The 23,065-nt window shown below is 43.3% G+C and overlaps 1 protein-coding gene across 2 annotated transcripts; it reads right to left on the reverse strand.

The window, feature by feature from the left end:
- Positions 1-331: 331 nt before the first annotated feature.
- MANSC1 (MANSC domain containing 1) lies at positions 332-21,961 on the reverse strand. 2 transcript variants are annotated; one of them, XM_017527936.2, is made up of 4 exons: positions 21,532-21,961; positions 13,928-14,250; positions 8,125-8,265; positions 332-1,724 (listed from the first exon to the last, which is right to left on the reverse strand). In XM_017527936.2, exons 2-4 carry the CDS (start codon positions 14,148-14,150, stop codon positions 790-792), a joined length of 1,299 nt encoding a protein of 432 aa, XP_017383425.1. In that variant the 5' UTR covers positions 14,151-14,250; positions 21,532-21,961; the 3' UTR covers positions 332-789. The 2 variants fall into 2 exon arrangements, with proteins under 2 accessions (XP_017383425.1, XP_017383419.1); XM_017527930.2 differs by having other exon boundaries at positions 21,267-21,841.
- Positions 21,962-23,065: the final 1,104 nt, after the last annotated feature.

A 23,065-nucleotide genomic window follows, 5' to 3' on the forward strand; every position in this document is an offset into this window, starting at 1 on the left:
CTGACTGCTGGTCAATTTAGGTAAGGATATAAAATAATATTGGTATATGTTTAACTTAGTACAAGTTTAGAAAATGTCTATGATACTTTTTTAAAAAGGTTAACTAGAACAAGCCTGAAGTGGATTTGGCTATTTATCAGAACTGACTTGTCATTGTCTCCATGTAGGCTTACATTCTGCTAGAATTCTCCCAAATGAAGCTCTTTGCTCACTAATGGGAAAAGGGGGTTTGTCATTTTAACTTGGAACATATTTTCATCACATAAGCATTTTGCTAGTGGAAATAAATGGAAAGTTATCCAGCTGGACATGCTACTTACAAGAACATTAATGAGTAACAAAAGATTTGTTCAAATATTTAATTGGAAGGAACTACATCTGAAATAAGTTGTATTGGAATTCATATAAAAAGAAAAGAAAATCCATTAGAAATTGATATAAACAGTTGATTTTATCTGGAACCAAGAATATTAATGAATTGGAACCTAGATGTCCTAACCTGTTTCTTTGCATAAAAACCAGTCGAATTTTGAAATTTATATGGCAATCATACTTTATTACTTTAGCTAGAGCTTTGTTCTCAGCTAAATATTTTAGAGACAGATTACCCAAATTACCTAATTTGGTTTCCACTTCACTCGTCCTCAAAAACCAAACATAAAGAAAGCAGAAGGGGGCATTTTCCTGTCTTCAAAATACAACCTCCTGCTAAGACCAGCAAGTCAGCAGGAACTCACTGCACTTGGGCTTCTAGTTACTGAATGAATTAAGAGACACTGAGTTCCATCCTTAGATGTCCACATAGATCCCATTGATCAAATAATCAAGCCTTGAGTAACGTTTCCTGCGGAGCGATTCTGAGAGGATTCTGCCCAAGAGGACGAGGCCTATCACCAGGAACAGGACACCAAAAAGCAGAGACCCGATGAGAAGCCATTTTTCAAATGGAAGGCCATACTGATTTTCTGGAACGCTGCCCTGGGAGGAACTGCCTGGATTGGTGTCCCTACCTTCCCAGGAAGCAGTTTTATTCATAGTGGAAGACTCCACATTTGACGTAGAAAATGCAGTAGGGTTATACACATTACCCATGTTCAAAGTTAGGTTGGAGATTTCTGTAAATGGTATCGTTCCTAGGCTGCCTTTCGAGTCTGTAGGTACCTGAAAGGTGGTAGTCAGGACTGCTGTTGTAGCCATCGCTTGGAGTGTAGCCACAGCCCGTGTAAAAACTGTAGAAATGAGGGTCGTGGGAGGCTGAGAAATGACAGTGGTTACAGGTGGAGCTGTGGTGGCCAGCTGTGGCTGGGAAGTCCCAGAAAGTGTCACTGAAGCATTGGTGGGTAGAAGGACAGTGGGCTTCGGAGTGGCCGAGGTGGTACGCAGAGAATTAACTGCCACTGTAGTTGGGAATGCACTCGCACTTCCAGGCAGCAGATGAGCTATGTCTTGTTTGGAGGAAAACCGTGAACTCTGAGAATGGCCTTTTTCTTTATTAACAAGGAGCTGGGCACTTGCTTCGTCAATCTTAAATAGTTTCTCCAAGTGATCTGAGGATCCAAACTTCTGAGAAAGTGTGTCTTTCCATGATATATTGGTGGGCTTTGAATAACCTGTGTGATGATGGGCTGGGGGAGTGACTGCTTGTGAAGGCTGGCCATGTAAGAGAGAATCTTCCTGGGCTAACTCTTGGCTTGGCAAATCAGTTCTGGTCAAAGATGGAAAATCTGAAAATGTATGGATAACAAAAGGAAAACTTATATAACTCCATGCTAAGGTAGGTTAAAAAAATACAAACATATCAGCTTGCTCAAAAGATCACCAAACTGGCTAGGAATGGTGGCTCACACCTATAATCCCGGCACTTTGAGAGGCTAAGGCAGGAGGATCATTTGAGGCCAGGAGTTTGAGACCAGCCTGGACAATATAGGGAGATCCTGTCTCTTAAAAAAAAAAAAAATCTCCGAACCGTTGATACTTGACATTTAATTGAAATGTGTGCAAAATGGAAAAACACAAATTGCTAAATGAGAATCTGATAACACCGCCTCTCTACCAGATGCTGTGGTTTATTTCTAGTATGACAGGACAGAAGAGAAGAGAAATGTGTGGAGGACCAGGCGAATTAAGGAAAAGGTGGGAGTTGCACAGTAGAGAAGCTGGAGGGGCTCAGCAGGGCAGCAAGGGGCTTAGGAAGATGGAGAACCCTCTCCATCTTCCTAAGGGACCAAGGCTAGGGAAGAAAGTGGGCTGGAGGGTGACCTGAGCAGGAGAGGGCGGCAGGGAGAATGCGCGGGAAGGTGTGGGCTTCTGCCAACTAAGGCAGAGATGACAATTCAGGACCAAGCAATCATCAAGAGAGATTTCAGTGGGGGCATGGGGCAGGCAAGAAACATATGTGGAAGCTGTGGGAAATGAGACGATAGAGCAGGAGAGGAGGAAGAATCCCCGTGATGTGCCTTTGACAGGGAGGAGGAGGAGGAACCAGGCAGGGTCTGGTCTCTCCTCTGAGCACTGAGGCCACAGCAGCAGCAGAAGGTTGAGGACTCCTTCGAACAACAACAAAACGGACATATCATCCCAGCACTGTGCTCAGAGGACAGAGGCTATCTGGGAGATTTCACTAGGACTCTTAAAAATTAGAATTTTGGAGCCAACGTCTTAGGTCATGAGGATGATGGGACCAATATTTGAAATCATGATGACCACATTGTAGAAAACCATACATTCCCGATGCCTGCTGAGGAGAAACTAGCCCCACATCCTGCTCCCACTCCAAGAAGCTTAGAGTTTTGCTCCTGATCACACACCCCATTTATCACAGCTCAAACTGGAAAGGCCTGTTCAAGCAATCAAGTGCAAGGAATGACCATGTGAATTGCTGTGTATTACTGTGCTGCTAGGCTAACCATCTCACGCAGATTAGAACTGCAGAAAACACAAGGAAAGAAGCAGAGAAATGTCCTGGCCTTTCTCAGTCAACTCACTCCTGCTCTTTTCCTTTCTCTTCCTCAATTCACCTCCACCCCAGTTTCTAAACTGGTCCTCAGTCTCTTCTTTCCTACAAACAGATCCAGAGGCAGCTTTGGATTAGTGCCCTCTTGTGACTATTCTCTAAGGCCTTACCCCTCTAAGAGGTCCTTTGCACTGTCACTTACTCATTCATCTAGGACAGGGCTCAGCAAACTATGGCCTGATGGGCAAATCTGGCCTACCATCTGTCTTTGTATGACTTGCAAGCTAAGAATGGTTTTTACTTTTTTTTTTTTTTTTAGGTTGGAGTCTCACTCTGTCACCCAGGCTGGAGTGCAGTGGCGTGATCTCAGCTCACTGCAACCTCTGCCTCCCAGATTCAAGCGATTCTCCTGCCACAGTCTTCTGAGTAGCTGGGATTGCAGGCATGTGCCACCATACCTGGCTGATTTTTGAATTTTTAGTAGAGATGGGGTTCCACCATGTTGGCCAGGCTGGTCTCAAACTCCTGAACTCAGGTGATCCACCTGCTTCAGCCTCCCAAAATGCTAGGATTTCAGGGCTGAGCCACCACACCCAGCCAGCTTTTACATTTTTTAATGGCTGAAAAATAATCAAAAGAATATTGTATGACACAGGAAAAGTATATGAAATTCAAATTTCTGTATTTCTAAACCTAAAATACTGGTATGAAAAGCCTAAAATGCTATTTGGCCCTTGGCAAAAAAAAGTTGGTGGACATTTGCTCTAGGATATAGTATTCTACTCTAAAATAGATTTGGGTCAAATTAAATATATCTTTAAAAAAAATATATATATATATATATATATGTTTGAGAAGGGGTCTTGCTCTGTCTCCCAGGCTGGAATGCAGTAGCACAGACACACCTCACTGTAGCCTTGATTTTCCAGGTTTAAGCGATCCTTCTACCTCAGCCTCTCGAGGAGCTGGGACCGCAGTGCCATACCACCACACCCAGCTAATTTTTGTATTTTTTGTAGAGACAGAGTTTTGCCATGTTGCCCAGGATGGTCTTGAACTCCTGGAATCAAGCAATCCGCCCACCTCGGCCTCCCAAAGTGCTGAGATTACAGGTGTGACCCATCATGCTTGGCCTATAATTCATTTTAAAGTTAAAAAAGAAAAAGACTATTTATATAAACACTCTGTGATATGTGGGAAATCAGAATTTAAATATGGCCATTGACAAGAATGACCAAAACAGCTGTTTTCTTTCCCAAGCACACAAACTCATAAATAAAGCAAAGCTCGAGCCAGTCCCACTTCTTGATAAGATTCCTCTGTTGGCAGAGGTCCTAGAGCCACACAGGAGTCCTCCACACCTGCTCCATTTGCCTCACCCACTCATGTTTGCCGTTGGGGCGTGGTGCTTCCCCTCAGTCATGCAGAGACGAGCCACAAAGGGAGCTGCAAAGCAGCTCTGCACCCTTAACTCCTCTTTGGAGTTTTATTTTCAAACAACTTCACTGAGTCGAAAAATGAGAGACTATTACTTGGACCCCAGCTGAGCAAACAGACTCCCAATTTATTCTATGTCTGAATTCTCCCATTCTTCCAGTCCTTGGTAAAAATGGCATGCCATGAAGCTGCCAACAGCAACAATAAAAGATTAAATAATACCAAATGGCAATGGTTTTATAGAATGAACAGAACCCACTGTCATCATTCAAACTCTTGGTCTGTAAATATTAGTCAACTGGATATAGGAAATAGAGGCCAGGCAAGGTGGCTTACGCCTGTAATCCCAGCACTTTGAGAGACTGAGGCGGGATGACTGATTGAGGCCAGAAGTTTGAGACCAGCCCAGTCAACATACTGAAACCCCTATTGCTACAAAAAATTTTTAAAAATTAGCCTGGTATGGTGGTGCATATCTGTAGTCCCAACTACTCAGGAGGCTGAATGAAGAGGACGGCTTGAGCCCAGGAGGAGGCTGCAATGAGCCATTATTGCACCACTGCACTGCAGCCTGGGCAAGAGAGTGAGACACTGTCTCAAAAAAAAAAAAAAAAAAAAAAAAAAAAAAAAAAAAAAAAAAAAAAAAAAAAAAAAAGAAAGAAAGAAAGAAAAGAAAAAGAAATAGAGAAATAGAGTTCTTCCAGAAACAAACCATCAGATATTCATATTTAATTTCACTCCAGGCAGGAGGCAGATAATTCATTTTTAATGGGGTAATCTGAATTCATCAACATGGACAGATTCATAAACAGAATTACAAATACAACTTGCACACATCCTGTAGATATAAACAGTCCTTTGCATACTATGTCCAGGGTTGGTGCCACGTTGCCACTAGGTATCCATCAACCTGCTCAGGGGCTGGCACTGCCCCCTGGTGGCTACCATAAGAACCATTTAATTCTATTTTACTTCATTACCTTCACACTCGCCCCAAGATTTATGTACATGCCAAATTCCCCTTTTCCCCATTTCCATTGGCAAAGATCTTCACCCCATACATTCCCTTTTATAGGTGCATTATAAAAGCAACAACACTACAGAGGTATTAGAAAACAAATTCAGCTATAATTTCTATCATCATATTTTAACAGTAATTATTTACACAGATACTGTGTTCTTCATGCTCCTGTTTCAGGGGATGTTTGACGCATCAGGTTTCCCTGGCATATGAGCAAAACTCAGACACAGCCTCAGCCAGAGGGCAAAGCAGTGTCAACACCCAGGCACGCTGAGCAGTATCATTCCCCAAAGCACCTCATACTTAATGCAGTCAAGAGAGAGCTCTAGATTCCATCCCACAACGCTAAAACTACTCCTCAAGTTTCCCCCAATGGAGCACATGGCGTCACCATTCATCTAAATGCTCAAGGCAAAAACTAGGACTTGGCCTTGATGGTTCTCTTTTTCTGGTCCCCCAGACCCATACCACCAGCAGATCCCGTCAACTCTACTTTGGAACAGCCCGTATGTCCACTTCTCTCTCCATCTTGCCCACCACTCCTTGTGCCTTCACCCAGGTCTCACCCATGGCTCCTAACCAGTCTTTCAATTTTCACTTTACTGCTGTGTCACTGTTCATTCCCAAAAGGGCAGCTATGGTGAGCTTTGAGAAATCACCTTTAAAACACCACATAACATGCCTGCTTTAAAACTCCTGCCAGGCATGGTAACTCACGCCTGTAATCCTGGCATTTGGGAGGCTGAGGTGGACAGATCACTTGAGGTCAGGAGTTCGAGACCAGCCTGGCCAACATGACAAAACTATTTGTACTAAAAATACAAAAATTAGCCAGGCATGGTGATGCTTGCCTATAGTCCCAGCTACTCAGGAGGCTGAGGCAGGAGAATCACTTGAACCGGGAGGCGGAGGTAGCATTGAACCGACATTGCGCCACTGCACTCCATCCTGGGTGACAGAGTGAGACTCCAACTCAAAAAAATAAAAGTAAAAATAAAACTCTCAACAGGTTCCCACCACACACCTAAGATAAAAACTCCCGGCCAGGCGTGGAGGCTCACACCTGCAATCCCAGTACTTTGGGAGGCCGAGGCAGGTAGATCACCTGAGGTCAGGAGTTTGAGACAAGCCTGGCCAACATGGTGAAACCCTGTCTCTACTAAAAATACAAAAATTAGCCAGGCATGGTGGCATGCACCAATAGTCCCAGCTAGGTGGAGGTTGCAGTGAGCTGAGATCGTGCCACTACACTCCAGCCTGGGCAACAGAGTGAGACTCCTGTCTCAAAAAGAAAAAAAAAAAAAAAAAAAAAAAAAACTCTCTCCTACGACTTACAGGGCGTTATATGATCTGGCCCTCCCTGCCGTTTTATATATCACTCTCTGTATATTTCACAATGAGTCAACCAGCTGGGATTGGAGTGCTGGTATTTCAAACACTCCAAATCATTCTGCCTAAGGACCTTGGACCTGGATGGTCTTCCCTTGATCTCCTCACATCTGGCTCCTTGCTGTTCAGATCTCAGTTTAGGGTTTAAATCTTTACTTACTGATTGTCTATTTTAGGGTCTGGTCTCAATTCTCTTTATAGCACTTGTGACTATATTTTTCTTGATTATTTATTTATTATGGTTATTGTCTCTCTCCCCTAAAACAGAAGTTCCAGAAGGGAGAACCTTGTTTTCCTATTTTTTTTTTAGAGACAGAGTCTCACTCAGTCATCTAGGCTAGAGTGCAGTGACACGAACACAGCTCACTGCAGCTTTGACCTCCCAGGCTCAAGGGATTCTCCCACCTTGGCCTCCTAAGTAGCTGAGACTACAAGCTCATGCCACCATGCCTGCCTAATTTTTAACATTTTTTTAGAGATGAGGTTTCACCATGTTGCCCAGACTGGTCTCGAACTCCTGGCCTCAAGTGATCCTCCAGCCTCCCAGAGTGCTGGCATTATAGGCATGAGCTACCATACTCAGCCAGAACCTTGTTTTTCATGTGTAGCGTTGTATCCTTAGGGCATAAAAAGTACTTAGCACATAGAAGATGCTAAATAATATTTGTTATTTATTGAATAAATGAACAAGTAGAATATTAAAAATCAGGAGTATAATGATAACAACTTTCTAAAACTTAAAGAAAAGAAAAATTGAGGCTGGGCGTAGTGGCTCATGGATGTAATCCCAGGACTTTGGGAGGACGAGCTGGACGGATCACCTGAGATCAGAAGTTTGAGACCAGCCTGGCTAACATGGTGAAACCCCGTCTCCACTGAAAATACAAACATTAGCCTGGCTAATTTTTTTTGTATTTTTTTAGTAGAGATGGGGTTTCACCATATTGGCCAGCTGGTCTTGAATTCCTGACCTTGTGATCCGCCCACGTTGGCCTCCCAAAGTGTTGGGATTAAAGGCGTGAGCCACCGTGCCCGGCCAATAAATATTTCTTGAATGAATTTCCTTTCAGGTCTAGACAACAAAATCCGGTGAGTTTGATTTCAGACGAGATTGGGTGCGTTCAGGGAGGTGTGGCCATAAACAAGTTTGATTTCAGATAATGTGACGATAACGGGAACTTAATAACAAATATACTAGAATCTTCTGTATTAAGATGTGACCCCTTTTGGTAGTTTCATTTAGACTCTAGCAGAAAATCTTTCACATAAACCATATTCTTACATTATTCTAATCACAAAAGAAGAAGTATAACACTTTTATTACCTCTAATTATCCTGTAAGTCATGAGTCCTTTTGCTGGTTTCAATGGACAGGCTTCCTCACTGGGACAGAAAAATAGGTAGCAGTTGGGCTGTCGAGCTGTTTTTCGAGTGTCGAAGATCATCAAGTTACATGCTTTGTCCCCTGTAACGAAAGGTCTCATAAGCATGATTTTGAAATGAGATTTTCTAAAGAGTAGGGCAAGCAGGAAAAACTTCACTTATTCTGGAGTCCAACACAAACACCTTTGTTCATTTTGTTCACTGGCTTGCTGACCGCTGAATCATTTCCTTTTCCTTAGTTGCTTAAGACAACTTTTAAAAACATTGGGTTTAGCTCTTTTTTTTTTTTCACACGATGGCACTGAAGGCGAAGAAGGAAGCGCCTGTCCCTCCTTCAGTAGAAGCCAAAGCAAAGGCTTTAAAGGCCAAGAAGGCAGGGCCGAAAGGTGTCCACAACCATACACACACACACACACACAAAGACCTCCATGTCGCCTCCAGCAGCCCCAGACACTGTGGCTCCCGAGGCAGCCCAAATATCCTGGGAAGAGCATCCTCACAAGCTTGACCACTTTGCCATCATCAAGCCCTGACCACTCCTGTGCTATGAAGACAGAAGACAACCACACACTGATTGATGTTCACTGTGGATGTAGGGCCAACAAGCACCAAACAGACTGTTAAGAGGCTCCCTCACATTGATGTGACCAAAGTCACACCCTGAGCAGGCCTGATGGAGAGAAGGAGGCATGTGCTCACAATGCTTTGCATGTTGCCTATAAAACTGGGATTTTTTTTTTTTGGAGACGGAGTTTCACTCTTGCTACCCAGGCTGGAGTGCAATGGTGTGATCTTGGCTCACCACAACCTCCGCCCTCTGGGTTCAAGCAATTCTCCTGCCTCAGCCTCCAAGTAGCTGGGATTACAGGCATGTGCCACCACACCCGGCTAATTTTGTATTTTTAGTAGAAATGGGGTTTCTCCGTGTTCGTCAGGCTGGTCTTCAACTCTCGACCTCAGGTGATCTGTCCACCTCGGCCTCCCAAAGTGCTGGAATTACAGGTGTGAGCCACCGCGTCTGGCCTTTTGTTTTGAGACAATGTCTGGCTCTGTTGCTCAGGCTGAAGTGCAGTGGCATGATCTCAGCTCACTGCAACCTCCACCAGGTTCAAGAGATTCTCCCATCTCAGCCTCCGGAGTAGCTGGGACTACAGATGCAAGCTACCACATCCAGATTTTTTGTAGAGATCGAATCTCCCTATGTTGCCCAGGCTGGTCTTGAACTCCTGGGCTCAAGCTCTTTGCCCTTGTTGGACTCCTAAAGTGCTGGGATTGCAGCTGTAAGCCACCACACCTGGCCATCTCTTGGCTTCTGAAAGCATCTCAGATGCCTATAAAGCCATGAGTGGAGTCAGTAAGATATCCTAGATGTCATGCCTCCTTCCACAAAGGATTTGAGTAGTGTATGGAATACAGTCTATCCTTTAATTTGTATCTGTATCATTCTTTTTGTTTTTCTTCCAGTTTCCCCTCTTTCCTTGTCAGGTTTGCTTTTCTGTTCCTTTTCTCACTTTTCCTTTTTTTGTTGTTGTTGAGACGAAGTCTCACTCTGTCACCCATGCTGGAGCGCAGTGACGCAATCTCAGCTCACTGCAACCTCTGCCTCCGGGGTTCAAGTGGTTCTCCTGCCTAAGCCTCCCAAGTAGCTGAAATTACAGGCTAATTTTTGTATTTTTAGTAGAGACGTCTGGCTTTTCGTATTTTTAGTAGAGACAGGGTTTCACTGTATTGGCCAGGCTGGTCTCGAACTCTTGACCTCATGATCCACCCGCCTGGGCCTCCCAAAGTGACAGGTTTACAGGCGTGAGCCACCAAGCCCAGCCACTTCCTCACTTTTCACTCTTAACTATAATTTCTGGTGTCTTTTCTTTTTTGAGTCAGGGTCTTGCTCTGTCATCCAAGCTGCAGTGCAGTGGTACAATCACAGCTCACTTCAGCCTTGATCTCCGGGGCTCAAACAATCCTCCCACCACCTCAGCCTCCCCAGTAGCTGGGACTACAGGTGTGCACCACCACACCCAGTGAATTTTTTGTTTTTTTGTAGGGGCAAGGTCTCATTATGTTGCCTAGACCGATCTTGAACTCCTGGGGTCAAGCAATCCACTCCCCTCAGCCTCCCAAAGTACTGGGATTACAGGCATGAGCTACCGCACCCAGCTGCTGGCTTTTCTGTTCCTCTTGTGTCCAACAGAAATTAAACTCTCTACTCATCGTGGCCTAGATTTGATTTTGTCCTCAATTTGGTACAGTCTCACATCTTTGGGAGGTCAGCATATCCCTATTTGGGTTGAAGGTTAAGAGGCACATAGGCTAATCATTAAAAACACATGCTCCGTTGACCATCACAGCCACTGCTGCTAGTCAGGCAATGGTGAGAGATCAACTCCAACTCCCCAGAAGGGAAAGAAGATTTAGTTAGCCTCGGCAGGGGGTTTATCATGTCATATCCCCATTACTCAGATTATAAGAGGGGTACTCCTGCTTTTTCTTTCTCAACAATGTGATACCAGAAATATCATTCTTTTTGGCACTTAGGTAAAGGGGAGGGTCCATAAAGCTCAAAATTGTATGTAAGATATTGTGCTCATCATGTTACATACATTTTTTTCCCTTCCTTCCTTCCTTTTTCTTTCTCCCTTTCTCTTTTTTTCGTTCTGATGGAGTCTTGCTCTGTCCATAATCCTCAAAATTGTGTGTAACATATTATGCCCATTATGTTATATGTATTTCTCTCTCTCTCTCTATCTCTTTCTCTCTCTTTCTTTCCTGATGGAGTCTCGCTCTGTCACCCAGGCTGGAGTGCAGTGGCGCAATTTCAGCTCACTTCAACCTCCGCCTCCCAGGTTCAAGCAATTCTCTGTCTCAGACTCCCGAGTAGCTGGGATTACGGGCACCTGCCACCACGCCCAGCTAATTCTTATATATATATATATATATTTTTTTTCAGTAGAGATGGGTTTTCACCATCTCAGCCAGGCTGGTCTCCTGACCTCGTGATCTACTCACCTCGGCCTCCCAAAGTGCTGGGATTATAGGTGTGAGCCACTGTGCCTGGCCTATGTGCATTTTTCTAGAGTATCATCAAGTTATCAAAGTGCCTTTGAACCCTTAGTGGTTAAACCATTGCTCAATAGTGAGGAAAATGTTTGAGATCCATTAACTGAGGTCCCAAGTACCTTTGCTTGTAGTAAAGCAGTAATAGGACTTCGGCTTATAAAATAAAACAGCAAACCCTCATTTCTTAGAATTGAGGAGAAATGCAGAGCTTTGCTGATGCCTATAAATACCCACACTTAAGACAGTATTCAGTTCTGCTTGCAGGTGATGTTTCTTTTTCACATAAATGTTGATGTCAACATTTAATGAAAAACTAGAAATTTAAATTAAACCTCTGTCATTTCCATAAATTACTTGCATAAAGTGTTCCAAAGCACACTGCTCAATGAGACCATTGAAGGGACTTTTCCTCCTGACACCAACTATATGGTGTCTTCTCCACAGCAGTGTTCCGGCAAAAACCGCATATCCTACCATTCAGTTCAATTTGGACACCAACTATCCTGAGTTAGCATCAGATCCCATGGATTGTGGGCTCAGTATCACAAGACTGCCCTCACTTCAGAAGCCAGTAGCAAGTATCAGGTCTCCAGGTTACCCACATTTCTGTCTGACTTGGCTGGTACTAATTCAGGGGTTCCCATGGTCCTACCCCCTCAGATTTGATAATTTGCTAGAACAACTAATATAACTAAGGAAAATGCTATATTTACTATTACAGTTTATAATAAAGGATACAAATGAACAGCCAAAAGAGGCTCCACAAGTCCCAAGTACAGGAGACTCTGCCCCTGGGGAATTGGGGTGCATCATCCTCTTGACACTGGGATGTGTTCACCAACTTGGATGCTCCCCCATCATCTAGGGGTTCTTATGATGGTTTCACTACGTGATTGATTAAGTCATGGGCCACTGTGACTGAACTCAATCTCCAGCCTGTCCCCTGAGGTGAAACCTCACTAGCACAAACTCAAGTAGAGTTGAAAGTGGGTGGTTATGAATAACCAAGGACATGCTCCTATCACTTGGGAAATTCCAAGGTTTTTAGGAGCTCTGTGCCAGGAACTGGAGACAAAGACCAAATATGTATCCTTTGAGACAAAGTCTTGCTGTGTCACCCAGGCTGGAGTGCAGTTTTGCAATCAAAGCTCACTGCAGGTCGTGTGTGGTGGCTCTCGCATGTAATCCCAGCACTTTGGGAGGCTAAGGCGGGAGGATCATTTGAGGTCAGGAGTTAAAGACCAGCCTGACCAACACAGTGAATCCATGTCTCTACTAAAAATAGTTAAAACTAGCCAGGCATGGTGGTGAACGCCTGTAATCTCAGCTACTCAGGAGGCTAAGGCAGAATTGCTTGAACCTGGGAGGCGGAGGTTGCAGTGAGCTGAGATTGTGCCACTGCACTCCAGCCTGGCGACAGAGCAAGACTTCATTTCAAACAAACAAACAAAAAGCTCACAGCAGCCTCAACCCCCTGGGCTCAAGTGATCCTCCTATCTCAGCCTCCCAGTAGCTGGGACTACAGGCATGTGCCACCACACCCAGCTAATATTTTACTTTTTACAGAGAACAGGGTCTTGCTATGTTGCCTAGGCTGGTCTCAAACTCCTGGGCTCAAGCAATCCTCCTGCCTTGGCCTCTCAAAGTTTTGGGGTTATAGGAATGAGCCACCATGCCCGGCCATTCATTAGCTTTTCTAGGCTCCTTGATGGCAAGGCCTTGTCCATCTTATTCACTGTTTTCTCTCTAGCAACTAGTAAAGTGTTAGGTACTCAATAAATTTTTTTTTTCATTTAGAGAATTCAAACAGGGTCATAAGTAAAATTGAAAAAGACAACTGTTTTACTAAGATACATAGTATACTTCTCTTTTCCGTTCCAAGATTTAAATCCTAAAATAAAATATGCAAAGGCCTGGTTCAAACCTATGGGTCTCAGTTTCCTCCTGTGTCATGAAAATGTGTCATTCTAGGCCGGGCACCACGGCTCATGCCTGTAATCCCAGCACTTTGGGAGGCCGAAGCAGGTGGATCACCTGAGGTCAAGAGTTCAAGACCAGCCTGGCCAACATGGTGAAACCCTGCCTCTATAAAAAAAAATTTATGAAAAAACAATAATAATAAAAAAGGAAATGGGTCAGTCTAAATGACTCCTCATCCCACTAGACTTCTAGAAGCTGCGGTTACCTAGTAGTCAGCGGTTTTTTTGACTTATCCTATGCCACCAGCTCCACGGAAGGAGAAGAAGTGGGGGTTTTATGCTTCCAACTTAAAGATCAAATGCTAATTTTCCCATGAGATAAGAATTTTATTTTTTGTCTCAACTCCTTTTCTCTGTCGGCATTTTCTTTGTAGTATCACACCATATTCCAATACTCCATGATGATAGCAGGTAAGCATTTCAATAGGATTTTTGTTTTCAATATTCTAGATACCAGTTGGGATATAACACCAATGATTCTCAACCTCTTCTTTACCCAGTCACCTGAGGGATATAGACATACATTCATCAATAACTTTGACTCAGCTTAGCGGAGGGGAGGGCACACTTGTAGAGAATTCTCCAGTGATTATGTCACTTACATTTATATCCTATTGAGAGTCACTGGTATAAGCAATTCAGCCATATCCCCCAGCTACTGAAGTCACAAAACACATGAAACAAAGGATTCAGGAAACTACTATTTACCTGATATGTTTTCTGTTGAACAGCAAGAATGAATGCAGTCTTCTTGAGTTAAAGTATATATGGGCTCATTGCCTCTGATTCCCTTAGAAAGAGATGACTGGATGTCAATGACAACATCTTCTAGACTCTTGTTGAGGCAATTCTGACCAGCAGACAGCCTTAGTGTCAGGAAACAAATTACTACCAAAGTGGAAGTCAAGCTCCCTTCTCCCCTGAAGAACATTTTAAATTTCAGTTTAGTTTTGGTCTTCAAAGATCAAGGATAATCCTCCCTCTGGTCCTAGTTTGCTTTAAGAAGGTTGCACAGTTGATGAAATTTCTCTCTAGAACAAAAACGGAAAATCATCAATGAGTTTTGTTCCTTTAACAAACAAGGCAAGAAACTTTCATTTCCTTAAAGGCAATGAAAAGGACCCACGTACAATTTAGAGAAGAAAACAAGTATTTTTTGTTTCACTTTTAGTAAATTTAAGATAACCTTTCATTAAACACTTGGCAAAGAACTAATAAGTATAAACAAACATACTAGCTAACCAATGCTTAAAAGCTGACAATGCATATGAAGGAACAGGTATAAACAGTAGGCCTGCCTCAGAGTTCTACAATCCTTCCCTCTTCTAACTCAGAGCAGAAGATATAACTTTCTTTTTTTTTGAGTCAGAGTCTCACTCTGTCGCCAGGCTGGAGCGCAGTGACATGATCTCGGCTCACTGCAACCTCTGCCTCCCGGGTTCAAGCGATTCTCCTGCCTTAGCCTCCCGAGTAGCTGGGGCTACAGGAGCGTGCCACCATGCCCAGTTAATTTTTGTATTTTTAGTAGAGACAGAGTTTCACCATGTTGCCCAGGATAGTCTCAATCTCCTGACCTTGTGATCTGCCCACCTCGGCCTCCCAAAGTGGTGGGACTACAGGCATGAGCCACCGCGCCCGTGGACACAATTTTCCGGCCTAGAGAACACAAATTTCTAGTCATTGATGAAGCAGTAGTAATAGGTTTGAGCATATTTCTTTTCTCAGTAATAAGAATCAGTATTTTAAAATTATCTACTAGGGGCTACGCATGGTAGCTGATGCCTGTAATCACAGCACTTTGGAAGGCTGAGGTGGATGGATTGCTTAAGCTCAGGAGTTTGAAACCAGCCTGGGCAACATGGTGAAACCTCGTCTCTACTAAAAATACAAAAAATTAGCTGGGTGTGGTAGCGCACGCCTGTGGTCCCAGATACGTGGGAGGTTGAGGTGGGAGGATTGCTGGATCCCAGGAAGTTGAGGCTGCAGTGAGCCATGACTGCACCACTGCACTCCAGCCTGGGTGACAGAGCAAGACCATGCTTCAAAAAAAAACTTTAAAATTAAAAGCTGGGCTCGGGGCCTCACATCTATAATCCTAGCACTTTGGGAGGCCGAGGTGGGCAGATCACAAGGTCAGGAGTTCGAGACCAGCCCGCCCAACATGGTGAAACCCTGTCTCTACTAAAATACAAAAATTAGCCAGGCATGGTGGTATACCTGTTATCAATCCCAGCTACTCGGGAGGCTGAGGCAGGAGAATCGCTTGAACCAGGGAGGTGGAGGTTGCAGTAAGCCTAGATCATGCCACTGCACTCCAGCCTGGGTGACAGAGTGATACTCCATCTCAAAAAAAATAAATAAAATAAAAAATAAAAATAGATAACATGCTAGATGGTAGACATTGTGCTGAGCAATTTACTACTTTTTGTTATCTTTAATTAATTAATTAAATTTATTACCCTCTTTTTTTTATTACCATCTTTAATCCTTATACCAACTGTGATGGTTAATACTGAGTGTCAACTTGATTGGATTGAAGGATACAAAGTATTGATCTTGGGTGTGTCTATGAGGGTGTTGCCAAAGGAGATTAATGTTTGAGTCAGCAGGCTGGGAAAGGCAGACCCACCCTTAATCTGGGTGGGTACAATCTAATCAGCTGCCAGTACGGCTAAAATATAAGCAGGCAGAAAAATGTGAAAAAGAGAGAATGGCTTAGCCTCTCATTCTGTTTTTTGTTGTTGTTTTTTGTTTTTGTTTTTGTTTTGAGATGGGAGTCTTGCTCTGTTGCCCAGGCTGGAGTGCAGTGGCACGATCTTGGCTCACTGCAACCACGACCTCCCAGGTTCAAGCGATTCTCTTGCGTCAGCCTCCTGACTGGCTGGGACTACAGGCATGTACCACCACACCTGGCTAATTTTTTGTATTTTCAGTAGAGATGGGGTATCACAGTGTTAGATAGGATGGTCTCCAACTCCCAACCTAGTGATCCGCCTGCCTCAGCCTCCCACAGTGCTGGGATTAAAGGCATAAGCCACTGCGCTCGGCCCCAGACTATATCTTTCTCCTGAGCTGGATGCTTCCTGCCCTCAAACATCAGACTCCAAGTTCTTCAGTTTTGGAACTCCTTGCTCATCAGCCTACAGATAGCCTATTTTGGGACCTTGTGATCGTGTGAGTTAATACTTAATAAACTTCCCTTTATATATGTATATAAATATATATATATATATATATATATATATATATATATATATATATATATATATATATATATATATATATATTCCATTAGTTCTATCCCTCTAGAGGACCCTGACTAATACAGCAACTCTGCAAAAAAGCTATTATTGGCCAGGCACAGTGGCTCATGTCTGTAATCCCAGCACTTTGGGAGGCTGAGGTGGGCGGATCACCTAAGGTCAGGAGTTTGAGACCAGCCTGGCCAACATGGCGAAAACCTGTCTCTATTAAAAATACAAAAATCAGCAGGGTGTGATGGCGGACACCTGTAATCCCAGCTATTTGGGAGGCTGAGGCAGGAGAATCACTTGAACCCAGGAGGCGGAGGTTGCAGTGAGCCAAGATCGTGCCACTGCACTCCAGCCTGGATAACAGAGCAAGACTTCATCTCGGAAAAAAAAAAATACAAAAGTCACACTATGGATAACGCCAACTCTATTGAAATGCTGGTTCTTTTAGGAAAAAAAAATGTTAAACTGGCAAGACAATACAAGAAATTATCCTCATTCATCCACCTCCACATTTCTAGAATACAGATTGTTCACTGAATGATACCTTAGAGCAGTATTACTACTTCTTTATCCTTCTTTGGTCATTAACCCCTTTGATAGTCTAAGAAGCTCAGGATCTCTTCTGAGAGACATATTTAAAAATGCATAAAATGAAATATGTCAGATTCCAAAGGAAGCCAGTTATATTGAAATATAATTGACTGGACTCAGTGGCTCATGCCTATAATCCCGGCACTTTGGGAGGCCAAGCTGGGTAGGTCATGATGTCAAGAGATTGAGCCCATCCTGGGTAACATGGTGAAACCCTCTCTCTACTAAAAATACAAAAATTAGCTGGGCATGGTGGTGCGTGCCTGTAGTCCCAGCTACTTGAGAGGCTGAGGCAGGAGAATCGTTTGAACTTGGGAGGCAGAGGTTGCAGTGAGCCAAGATTGTGCCACTACACTCTAGCCTGACAACAGAGTGAGACTCCATCTCAAAAAAGAAAGAAAGAAAGAAATATAATTATATTAAAATGTAATTATCAAAATAGTTTTAAAAATGTCCCTACAAAATTCTGGTGAAAGAAATCAAATAGAGAGCTATTACATGTTCATAGGAAGACTCTATCTTGTTAAGATATCAGTTCTTCCCAACTTGAGCTATAGATTAAATACAGTCCCAATCAAAAGCCCAAAGTTATTTTTTGGATATCAACCAATTTTAAAACTTACATGGAAATGCAGAAAAGACCAAGAATAGTCCAGAATACTAACAAACAAAGTTGGAAGACTGATACTAATTGACTTCAACATTTACGGTAAAGCTACAGTAATTTAAAAAGTATGGTATTAGAGAGTCAACTGATCTTTGACAAAGGAGCAAAAGCAATTCAATGGTGAAAGAATAGTCTTGTCTTTTCTTTTCTTTTTTTTTGAAGAACGGAGTTTCACTCTTGTTGCCCAGGCTGGAGTGCAATGGCCCAATCTCAGCTCACGACAACCTCTGCCTTCTGGGTTCAAGTGATTCTCCTGCCTCGGCCTCCTGAGTAGCTGGGATTACAGGCATATGCCACTATGCCTGGCTAATTTTGTATTTTTAATAGAGATGAGGTTTCTACATGTTGGTCAGGCTGGTCTTGAACTCCCAACCTCGGGTGATCCACCTGACTTGGCCTCCCAAAGTGCTGGGATTACAGGTGTGAGCCACCACACCTGGTAAGAATAGTCTTTTCAAAAAATGGTAATGGAACAACTGGATGTCCACTTGTAAAAATGAATAAATAAATAAATCTAGCCACATACTTTATACCGTTTGGAAAAATTAGCTCTAAATGGATCACCAATCTAAATATAAAATGTAAAACTATAAAATTTCTAGAAAATAACAGAAGAAAATCCTTGTGACCTTAGATTAGGTGATGAGTTTTTAAATACAATATCAAAAGCACACTCCATGAAAGAAAAAATTGATGTTGGACTTCATTAAAATTAAAAACTTTTGTTCTGCAAAAGATACTGTTAAGAGAATGAAAAGACAAGCCACAGACTTGGAAGAAATACTTGGTTATTTTTTTGGAGGAAATATTTGTGAAACAAAAGCAGTAGTCCCCAACCTTTCTGGCACCAGGGACCAGTTTCATGGAAGACAATTTTTCCATGGATGGGGTTGTGTGGGGTATGGTTCAGGATGATTCAAGTGCATTGTATTTATTGTGCACTTTATTTCTATTATTACACTACAATATATAATGAAATAATTATACAACTCACCATAATTTAGAATCAGTGGGAGCCTTGAGCTTGTCTTCCTGCACCTAGACAGTCCCATCTGGAGGTGATGGGAGACAGTGACAGATCATCAGGCATTAGATTCTCATAAGCAGCATGCAACCTAGATCCTTCATACGCGCAATTCGCAATAGGGTTCATACTCCTATGAGAATCTAATTCCACCACTGATCTGACATGAGGTGAAGCTCAGGTGATAATGCAAGCAATGGGGAGTGGCCGTAAATGCAGATAAAGCTTGCTCACTGCCCCACTGCACACCTCCTGCTGTGTGGCCCATCTCCTAATAGGTACTGGTCCTGGCCCAGAGGCTGGGGACCCACATGATAAATGACTGGTATCCAAAATATACCAAGAACCCTTAAAAGTCACCAGTAAGAAAACAAACTAAATGGACAAAAGATCTGAACAGATACCTTACCAAAGAAACTAAACAGATGACAAATAAGCATATGAAAAAGTATCTAATATCTTGTGTCATTAGGGGATTGCAAATTCAAACAAGATACCACTACCCACCTATGAGAATGGCTAAAATCCAAAAAATGAACAATACCAAATGCAAGGACATGAAGCAACAGAACTTCTTTACACATCTATAATCCCAGCACTTTGGGAGGCTAAGGTGGGTGGTTCACTTGAGGTCAGGAGTTTGAGAGCAGCCTGGCCAACATGGTGAAACCCAGTCTCTCAAAAACAAAAACAAAACCAGAAATCAGTCAGGCATGGTGGTGGGCGCCTGTAATCCCAGCTACTTGGGAAGCTAAGGCAGGAGAATCACTTGCTGGTGGGGAATGCAAAATGGCACAGCCACTTTGGGAGAAGTCTGGCAGTCTCTTACCAAGCTAAATGTAGTCTTAACATACAATTCAGCAATTGTCCTATGTATTCATTCAAATGAACTGAAAACTTATGTTCACACAAAAATCTGCACAAGAATATTTATAGTAGCTTTATTCATAATTACCAAAAACTAAATGCAACCAAGATGCCCCTCAATAAATGAATAAACAAAATGAGATACATCCATATATTGGAATGTTATTCAGTAATAAAAATAAAGGAACTACCAAGCCACAAAAAGACATGGAGAAATTTTAACTGCATATTACTAAGTGAAAGAAGCCAGTCTGAAAAGGTAAGACTCCAACTATATGACATTCTAAAGAAGGCAAACTACAGTGGCAGTAAAAAGGTCAGTGGTTACCAGGAGAACAAGAGTGGGAGGATGAATCGGTGGAGTACAAGGAGTATTTAGGGCAGTGAAACTATTCTGTATACTACGGTAATGGAGGATACATGTTATTGGACATCTGTCAAAACCCATAGAAATGTGAAACACACAGAGTGAACATTATGTGAACTGTGGACTTTTAGTTCAAAAACAAGGTAAAAGAAAACAGAAAAACAAAAACCAGTATATGGCAATAAAACACAAGTCTAATACCTTTCTTGCTGTCTGTCAAAATTCTGCATACAGTAAAATAGTAACATTTATTGCTTCTAACATGCTAGTTTCTATGCTAAGCACTTATTTTTTTCAGCATTTTCGCAAGCATAGGCACTTTATATATATCATGTCATTTAATCCTCACAGATCCCACTATCACCCTCATTTTCAGTGAAAACTTATAAAAAGTTGTAGGACATAATATGTGCTTCTTTATTAACCTATTAAGTAACAAGTGGTCATCTAATAGCTGCCGTAATTTTGACATGGTATTGAGTACAGATAACATTTTGAAATATGTGCAACAAGTCATGTGATATAAAAGTATCAGCAATATCTACTGGGGGCAAATCATAGCTACTGCTGATAACTACTGTGGCTCTTGCCTACATTCCATTTCACAAGTCGGTGAAATAATAAATTTTTCCACCCAAGTTCACAGACATCCTGAATTCTATCCATGGAAACCTTATCATGGACTCCCCAGGTTAAGAACTCTGGCCAAGGTACTTAATATGCTGCCACATTTTGCAAGCCTCTAGGGAATCAAGAGAAAACCAGGTCAATACTTTATTTTGAATGGATTCTAATGTAGCCTCTTTTCAAGCTTTTGCAAAGAAACCTGAAGTATGCAAGGAGGTGGGGCACGAGCTGTTTTAGGTAAGCAGCATCGCCAGAAGTACTGAAGAGCTTTATATCATTAAAGAGACTCGGCAATATTAGGTTAATGACGTTTTCTAATCTATTACTATTTAGGCCTGAAGGGCCTGACGTCGAATTGAATCTTGTTGAAAGACCGGCAGGGGAAAGGATACAGGCGGGGAGAGAGGATGCCCCTGAGTTTTAACGCCTGCATACAAGAGTCGCTAAAACTTACTCGCACATAACTAGTTCAAATATTGGAAATCATCTTACTCACAGCACACTATAATTTACCAAGATGCTTATAACTTACACACACACACTCTGCAGAGAATTAGACAACTAGCAGGTTCAATAATGAATACAGAGACGAGTCCTACAAGAAAACAGGGAACATTTTCCCTCCCTTTGAGGAAATGCATGTTGCCTACTGAGCTAATCTTCTGCCTCTCCTGATGTCAACGCAGAGCGAGAGCCATTTACGGCAGGTGCCTTGAGCCTGCCTGGAGGTCCCCTTCGGAATAATGCAGAGACTCAAGGATCCTGGTCAGCCTTTATTGGCCCCAGCTGGTCCTTCGGATGCTCAGGTGTGGGTGGAGGAGCCTCGGCCCCTGGAAAGGAGGGGACCTACTCTCTCCGCAGGAGGCGGCGTTGCCTGCAGCCCGTCAGGGATGGGTGGTGGGGAGACCCGTTTACCTGGCGGCGAGAAGACCCCGGGGCCTTCTCCAGGTGCGAGGACAGCTCTGTCGCTCCCGCGGGAAGGACCGGCGAATCCGCGCGGCGGTCTCGGCGAGGACGGCAGGGGATGCTCCGCAGCTCCCGCACCGGCCCGGCGGGTTTTGTGGTTAGCAAGTTCCTGCTTCCGTCGCAGCGACGGAAAGTTTACAGCGGGGGCAGGGCACGTTCCTGCCCTGCAACCCGGAGCTGCTTCCCGGCCACATAAGCGCGTGCTCCCCGCGGAGGCTCCCGGCTCCTGGCCTCCGGCCCCAGTGCTGAGTCCTGCAGGGAGCCGGCGCCCTCACCCCGCTTAGCCACACCGCGGACCCCCGGCTGAGAGCGCTGCGAGAGGCACTGCGCTGCTCCCTGCTGGTGGCCCGAGGGTCTGCAGCTGAGCCCTGCCTCGCGGAGGCCGCAGCCCGCAGCCCGCGCACATAAAAATAAACACGGGGAAAACGTCAAACAGTTCAAAAATATGCGGTGACAAGTCTACCCCTTACCCCCGTGCCCCAATCTCCTAATCTTCCTCCGCGGAGGCTGAGAGCAGTTTTTTGATGTTCAAGAGCTTACAGTGCATCCTATTAGGGGCATCGTTCTGAGAATCCTCTTTCCATATTTGGAGGATGAAGTCCTCAATTAAGACGGCAATTCTTGGGTTAAATATTATGTGCAAGACAAACCTCAAGGAAGGTATTTGGCTTTCTGCAGGATTTATTGTTTGCAGGTAGGATAATAATGGTGAAAATGCTGTTGTCTGTAACATATATTAAAATTGTATCCCTAACACAGCATAGTGCCTGGTACACACCGGGCGCTCAGTAAATATTTAACTAAAATGTTTTTGTTGACTGAATGAATGGAAAAGAACTGCATAGGGAATAGGTTGTGGAAGTTTCTAAATCACTGCTGGCCCCATCCCCACCTCCACAAACACACACACAAATGCAACATTACTAAACGACTGACACTTAATTTGTCATGTGGTCTAACCTTTGACAGTATCTTCACCTCTGTGTTGAAAGACCTTGGAGACCTGAAGCACTATGCAATTGCAAGTAAGTCTAGGCCTGTAGGCCAACAGCTATAACCTAGTCATAACCAGTAACTTCAGGAGGATTAGGTTGACTGAGAATGCTTGTGAGCAATGGTCCATTGTGTGAAACTAACTCTACTTGTAACCAAAGAATGACTCTTGAATTGCAAAGTCGCTAAAGCTTGGTTTGAAAGAGTCAGCAAAGAAAAGTAAACTCCAGAGTAATTTCCCATTGCAGTGATTTTCCTGATGCAACAAGGGACTGATCTGCAAGTGTGTTTTATGTCTACAGATGATACACTTCAGGGTTCAGGGTGCAGAGCTATCACATTTTAAAAATCTGTCTACATGGGGTAATCCATGCTATTTACTAAGTAGACCTTTCCAATATTAGAAACTTCATATTCAGTGCTTTAATACAATGAACCTCTTTTCTTTTTCTTTTTAGAGACGGAGTCGCACTCTGTTGACCAGGCTGGA

This window comes from Cebus imitator, unplaced genomic scaffold (genome assembly GCF_001604975.1).
Source record: "Cebus imitator isolate Cc_AM_T3 unplaced genomic scaffold, Cebus_imitator-1.0 Scaffold2, whole genome shotgun sequence".
NCBI classification, from domain to species: domain Eukaryota; kingdom Metazoa; phylum Chordata; class Mammalia; order Primates; family Cebidae; genus Cebus; species Cebus imitator.

Excerpts from the sequence above, each read along its gene's own strand:
- MANSC1 (XM_017527936.2), bottom strand. The coding sequence starts at position 14,150 with ATGTTCTTCAGGGGAGAAGGGAGCTTGACTTCCACTTTGGTAGTAATT. Across the intron at positions 8,266-13,927 it reads TTCAACAGAAAACATATCAG|GGGACAAAGCATGTAACTTG; the intron begins GTAAATAGTAGT and ends CTTTCGTTACAG. Across the intron at positions 1,725-8,124 it reads GACTTACAGGATAATTAGAG|ATTTTCCATCTTTGACCAGA; the intron begins GTAATAAAAGTG and ends ATACATTTTCAG.